Source organism: Lutra lutra, chromosome 4 (genome assembly GCF_902655055.1).
Source record: "Lutra lutra chromosome 4, mLutLut1.2, whole genome shotgun sequence".
In the NCBI taxonomy this organism is placed as follows: domain Eukaryota; kingdom Metazoa; phylum Chordata; class Mammalia; order Carnivora; family Mustelidae; genus Lutra; species Lutra lutra.
In genome coordinates this window covers 91,551,947-91,558,781 of record NC_062281.1, presented here as the reverse complement: position 1 = coordinate 91,558,781, position 6,835 = coordinate 91,551,947, and the positions used below count along the sequence as shown (strand labels likewise).

At 46.4% G+C, this 6,835-nt stretch overlaps 1 protein-coding gene across 13 annotated transcripts in view; it reads right to left on the bottom strand.

Annotated features, from left to right (window-relative positions):
• Positions 1–2,866: 2,866 nt before the first annotated feature.
• The window catches only part of LOC125099194 (myomegalin-like), a 53,529-nt gene continuing 49,560 nt past the window's right edge, over positions 2,867–6,835 (bottom strand). For 6 of the 13 annotated variants that reach the window (XM_047728590.1, XM_047728591.1, XM_047728589.1 and 3 more), the window contains 4 exons: positions 5,928–6,161; positions 4,480–4,611; positions 3,269–3,345; positions 2,867–3,148 (listed from right to left, as the gene is read on the bottom strand). In XM_047728590.1, the coding sequence (XP_047584546.1) occupies positions 2,954–3,148; positions 3,269–3,345; positions 4,480–4,611; positions 5,928–6,161 (638 nt within the window). In that variant the 3' untranslated portion in view covers positions 2,867–2,953. The remainder of the gene's footprint in view (positions 3,149–3,268; positions 3,346–4,479; positions 4,612–5,927; positions 6,162–6,835) is intronic. The other 7 variants (XM_047728586.1, XM_047728583.1, XM_047728584.1 and 4 more) reach the window with 2 other exon arrangements.

The window sequence follows — 6,835 nt, the reverse complement described above, 5'->3', positions numbered from 1 at the left end:
ACTGGGGGCTTGCAGCCCCCAAATTGCCAGCAACTGTCTGGAGTTACAAGCACAGACTTAGAATGTAAGGAGAGCTTCTTACCCAGAGAGCCTCTGCCTTTTGGTTGTCTAGCTAAACCCAACACCCAGTGCAACCTGCTCTAAAAGTCTACTCTCTGGGCACTGTCTATTTTAGCAGCCATTTGCAGTCTTTTTATACATTTCTGCCAAAATTGCCAACCAACCACCTCTAAAAACCCAAAATACTGTTGCTTGTTCAATCCTCTCTATGTAAGTACAATATCAAGGCATACATATTCCCACCTTCCCACCCTTACTGAGGACTGTCAAAAAGTCAATCCTCATTCCCTTGTAATTAAAATAGATCGTATGGCTCCTTCTCAAATAAAAAATCAAAGAATTTTAGATATTTCTTTTTTAGTTCTCTCCAGTTTCCGGATGTTCACATTCTTCAAAAAATGAAACTAACTTAAACATAAATGCAATATTCTACTGAGATATGACTCATTAATTCAATAGAAGGTTTTTCCCCCCTGACTTTTGATATTCTTCTTAATATACTCCAATATCATTTTCTTGTTTCATTTAAATTGAGGTCAATTTTGACCTCCTCATGTCTCACCTCTCACTACCACCCCTGCCTGTGGGATGCTTTTTTGTTTTTGTTTTTAAAAATATTTATTTAAAATATTTTAAATATTTAAAATATTTTATTAAAAATATTTTATTATTTATTTGACAGACAGAGATCACAAGTAGGCAGAGAGGCAGGCAGAGAGAGAGAGAGAGAGAGAGAGGGAAGCAGGCTCCCTCTGCTGAGCAGAGAGCCTGATGCAGGGACTCCCTCCAGGACCCTGAGATCATGACCTGAGCTGAAGACAGAGGCTTAACCCACCGAGCCACCCAGGCACCCCGATGCTTTTGTTTCTGCCTTTTTTTTTGGTATGAATTTTATTCTTATACTTGTTGGTTTTACATTTCACTCTGGCTGCATAAGGTCAATTTCCAATAAATCTCCTTGAATATGGAAGTGGACACATGTTTTTGATGTTGATTTGCCCAGCTGATTTTTTTTTATACTTTTATTCAGGTTACCAGTATGCTGCACATGAGCGCACTTGGGAGGTATCTTGATTGATTTGCTGAAGGTTGTCATAGAGCCATTGTATATGGCTCATGAATAGGACCTACCTAGAGGGCATGGTACAATCTGGCCTTAGGTACTTGGTGGGTAATCCATGAGCTGCTTGTGCAAGGGTGTTGAGGGGTGTTATGGCTGAGATCGCCAAGGGAGGCTCAAGTGTGGCAAGGGAGGGATTTACGTGACCCACCTCATTCTCACTGAGGTTGAAGCGCGAGACTGCAGAGGATGCCGTAAACCTGAGGCAAAGGAGGAAACTAGCTCCAGGTCAGGCTTTCAGTGGGTATTGTGGGGCAGAATACAGAGATAAGAATTCAGATTCTTCAGGTCAAGGAGTAGACCGACTGCAAAAGGTGACCGATGCAATCCAAACCAACCCTGGTGATGGAAGAATCATCCTGGGTGGCTGGAATCCAGGGGATCTGCCTCCCCTCCATGGTCTCTGCCGGCACTATGCGGTGAAGGTGAGCTGTCCTGCCAGTTGGGCCACGGGTTTCGAGACATGGGCCTAAGTGTGGCCTTCATCACCTGCTACCTGGGCCCTCCTCACCTACATGCTTGCACACATCACAGGCCTGAAGCCAGCTAACTTCATAGATACTTTGGGAGATGCATATATTTACCTGAATCATGTTGGGCTGCTGAAAACCCTCAAAATGCTTCTAAAAGTTGAGACAATCGATGACTTCAAGGCTGAAGGCTTTCAGATTGAGGGGTATGATCCTCACCCTACTATTAAAATGGAAATGGCTGCTTAATAAAGTGCTTTTAAGGAGGTGTTTGAAGGATGGGCAATCTTTAGGGGTTGGATGAAATGCCCAGGTGAAAGTTCGTTTGCCCTCAAGGAAGAAGGAACTAGGTCAAAAATCTATTGGTGACCACAGTTATTATTAACTTTTAAGGATATTGCCACTGGCAAACATAACCTTGCTGGTGGTCTTAGTAACAAAAGGCCTCAAGTTTGGTTAACTCACCAAGGATGTGTGAAAATGCCAAGGTTGGGAATAAAGTCAGGAGAGTGAAAATTTAGATATTCTTAAAAATGTGTACATGCATTTCAATCCCACATTTAAAAAAAAGATTTTATTTACTTATTTGACAGAAAGAGAGACAGCAGGAGAGGGAACACAAGTAGGGCGAGTGGGAGAGGGAGAAGCAGGTTTCTTACCGAGCAGGGAGCCCAATGCAGGGCTCGATTCCAGGACCCCAGGACCATGACAGATGCCCAACGACTGAGCAGAAGGCAGATGCCCAACGACTGAGCCACCCACATTTTTATAAAGAAGGTCAGTGAATTTCAAGAATTACATATAAGCTATTCCCCCAAATTTGAGCAAGCTGAAAAACACCAGCAGTCATAATAATGTACAGTCGTGGTCATAGACATTTAAAGTTATATTTGCTTTAGGGACCCCTGGGTGGCTCAGTCAGGTGGGCATCTGCTTCCAGCTCAGTTCATGATCCCAGGGTCTTGGGATCGAGTCCTGCATCGGGCTGCTTGCCCAGCGGGGAGTCTGTTTCTCCCTCTGCCTGCTGCTCCTTCTGCTTGTGTTCTCTCTCTGACAAATAAGTAAGTAAAATCTCAAAAAAAAGGTTATATTTGCTTTATATATTGCTGTAATAAATAAGTGTTTTGCAAAAGAAAAAAAAAGAAGAAATAGCTAATAGATGAAACTCATTTTTCCTTTAACCTTTTCTATGAATTTTTAGGCCATTACTGGTTTTAGCCTTTCCTCACAAATTTGACTCTTTGTATTCAATACCTATAGACAATAATTTTTAAATAAGAATTTACTAATTTGATCCATTCATTTAAAGGTCGATGTCAATGCCTCCAAGTTCACAGCCAAGAATGCTGTTGAATAGGGCTGGAAAAGTTCTGAAGAATATTCTTCTAGACCATCCAGACATCATGTCACAAGACATCCTAGGCAGAGCCGGAAGAGTGACTCTGAGAGTAAGGATGAGGGGTTGCCAGGGGGACACCTGGAGCAGACTGTGTCGTGCCTAGGGAAGGAGGGAGAGACAGAGCGGCGTGATGTCTGCAGGGACGGAGGGAACTCTTCACTGACTACTCCTTCACTGACTACTCGAAAAAAGCTGACATTCTTTTCCCTCCTTACTCACATTCAGCTGGAAGTGGGAAAGGGAGGGAGAGAGCGCTAAGCAGGGATCCAGTTCGCAGCTAGTGACTCCCTGGTTATCTGCAAAGATGGAGCAAGGGACTTATATACTAACTGTGAACTTCCCAGAGCTATTCACTCCTGCATTCCTAGGGATGTGTAGATAGGACCTTATAAGAAGCAGCCATCGTATTCAAATTGAGAATAACAATTACAATTACAATTACAATTTTGGCTCATGTGGGTCTAAGCAATTTTTGTACCTCCACCCTCTTCTCTTTGTCTCTATAACTGGGTACTGCTGTGGAAAGGGGGAACATGGAAGTGACCAGGTTTGGGCTTTGCCCTCTGTAAGCTGAAAACTCCAGTATGCTTTCCCAAAGGCCCTTTTCTTGTGGTGGAGCTAAGGCACAGACTTCGGGTTCTACCCATGGAAGCCAGATGTGGATATTATCAGAGGGAGTTAAAAAACTCAGACAATCATAGCCCTGGGAAGCAGATGCTCTCTAAGATATACTTTCCTGCAACCACCAAAGTTAGAGCCTTAGAGCCTTAGCCACAGAGAACCCCTGGGGGCTTCATGCAGTGGCACGAGAGCGTGATGTGGCTGAGTCACACGCGAGCAGGCTGCACACTCATGCGCAATGGCTGCAGCTCTGGGACAGTCTCTCCCATGAATTAGCTGCTACTGTGATGCTTTAGGGGCTCTGGCCGCCATTCTCCTGAGCTTGACAAGGGAGAAGGGATGTGGAAGTACTGGTCTCCGAGTGACAGCCTCCTGTGGCAAGTATGGGATTATGGGCCCTTCATGTAATGGGCGGTGGCAGGTGGTATCCAGGGCATGGGGCCGTGGTAAGAAAGTGGGATGTGGTCCTCCCTCTGTTGATGGGGACATCGTGGAAGTCTTGGTTCTATCATGTGCCAGTCAGGCCATAAGCCAGGTGCAGGACCAGGTAGTGTTGGGAGTTACATGAATGGGCATCGTGTCAGACAGCCCTGAGCATGAGACCCAGCTCTGCCTGGGGCAAAACACTCAGTGTCTTCATGTATAAAGTGGGGACAACTGTGCCTGCCCTGCTTCCCTCTCTGGGCAGATTGTCAGGAAGACTAGGGTACTACACACACACCGACATGCCTTTTCACTGGGAGCCTATGTGCCCTATGTGCCCTTTGAGACTCTAGATGTGGACAGAACCAGTTTTTCCCCTTTCCTACTTTTTCCTTGGTCAGCACTGCTGAGCACGTGTTCCAGCTTCTCCTGCAGGCGGTCATTGAAGCAGATGGACTCCTCCAGGCGCTGGCGCAGGTTCTGGATCTCCACAAGATTCTTTTCCAGTAGGTCAGCCCCTGTTGCATCCCACCAAGACACGGGAGAGGTAAGAGGTGGGGAAAGCCAGTCACTCGTGGGCAGCTATGGAGGCTGCCCAGAACTTCTCTTTCAGATCCCTGCCCATCCCTGTAATTCTGTCAACTTCTTTCTCTCACTTGGGCACTCAAGAAGCAGCAGTCAAATTTGTTTAAAGAGCTTGTGGGCTTTCAAACACAAGATGGCCCTCTGTAAGGAAACCCCACAGAGCCTCCTCCCAGATAGAGGCCGAGTACATCTGAGAGAGATGGACACTGGGCTGGAAATCAAGGGTGAGAATCTGCTACAGGCCTCCAGGTAGGACTGGCTGAACAATGAGAAAGTTGGTCTATTTCCTGGTAGTAATCCAGAAGGCCTCTCTCTCTACCTCATACCTATCTTACCTGATGATCCATGACTGAAAGTCTTTAACATCCACCCACCAATAGAAAGGCAAAGGTAAATGCATATTAAATTAAATCAGGCAGAGAATAATGAGAGACACTGAGTGTTTTCCTTTAACCACTTTCAGTGAAGAGTGACAAAGAGGGGACTGGTAAGGTGTTAGGACCTGAAGGAGGAAAAGGAGAGAAGGGGACTCCTCTGAGGAAGGCAGAGGATGCACTAAGGGAAGGGGAAAGAGGCCAAAAATGGGCTTCATTTACCAGGACATCTTGCTTAGGGCCAGGTTTTTCTCTGAGGGTTTCAAATGTCTTATTGTTGCACTGTCTGGGTCCCCGAAACTGACATGTTTCAAGCCATTCCTCTTTATGGCTATACCTTTAGTCACTGGTGGCCAGGACACCTGGCTCTAAACTCAGTAGCAAAGTTTGAGAGGCAAGACTGACTTATAGTTGCATACAAAGGATGTGTGAGTGTACTTGGAGAAATAGTCTCCCATCCTGCAGTAAATAGCTCTTGACCTAAGGAAGAAGACCTTTCCCATGGAATCCAGAGCTAGGAATTCTAAGAACAGTTTCAGTGTAGGCCTAGAAAGATTATAGCCCAGAGAAAAGGGAGCCCACGAATGTGAAACAGCTCATCCTCTCTGTGGAGTGCCTCAGAATGCCCCTGACTTCCTGTATTCTCCTGCTTAGCCTGAATCCCTGTGTAGGGGGAATGGGAGAGGCACTTAGAAAGGACCAGCACTGGGCTGGCATCTTATTCTCTGGCTGAGCCACCAGATAACACCCCCTTCATCTCACCCAGTTCTGTGAGCCAGGATCTAACAGAAGAATAAAAAAATCCTTGGGCCGGGAAAGAATGTGCTCATTGCCAACCATGGGCTCTACTTCACGATCTGCTCCTTTGTGTTTACCAGAGGGCTTGGAGTTGGGCCGGTACAAAGAGGAGAAGGAGGATAGATGCCCAGACGCATTCATTTTCTGAGGCTGCATCTCGTCCCGTGGGCCACTGCTCCCCCGGTGCCCTGGGTCTGGCATCCTGCTCAGTTGTGTGGCGCCGCTTGGAGGGTAGGAGGGCTGGGCAGATCTGGCATCTGGATGGTTGCTGAGCAACGAAGCTGAATCAGCAGGAGTGGCCCGGCTGACATCTGTCCAGAAAGGAACATGAGGGAGAAACCAGTGGGAAGTCAGAAATAAAGTATCTTAAAGATAATTATACTGGGTTGAATAGCGTCCTCCAAAAAGTCATGTCCACCTAGAACCTCAGAACGTGACCTTATTTGAAAATGGGTCTTTGCAGATATAATGAGTTAGAATGAGACGATACTGGATTAGGGTGGACCTTCATCCAACATGACTGATGTCCTTAAAAGAATAGGAGAGGAGACACAGATAAAGAGACACACAGGGTGAGAGAACCCCATGATGAGGGAGTCAGGAGGCAGACACTGAAGTGATCCATCTACAAGCCAAGGGAGGCTCCCAGCGACCACCAGAAACCAGGAAGAGCATGGCCCAGCTGACACCTTGATTTCAGACTTCTAGCCTCCAGAACTTGGACAGAACAAATGTCTGTTTGTTTTAAAACACACAGTTTGGGGTGCCTGGCTGGCTCAGTGGGTTAAAGCCTCTGCCTTCGGTTCAGGTCATGATCCCAGGGTCCTGGGATCGAGCCCCGCGTCGGGCTTTCTGCTCAGCGGGGAGCCTGCTTCCTCCTCTCTCTCTCTACCTGCCTCTGCCTACTTATGATCTCTCTTTGTCAAATAAATAAATAAAATCTTTAAAAAAACACCACGGTCCACGACACTTTGTTACAGCAGCC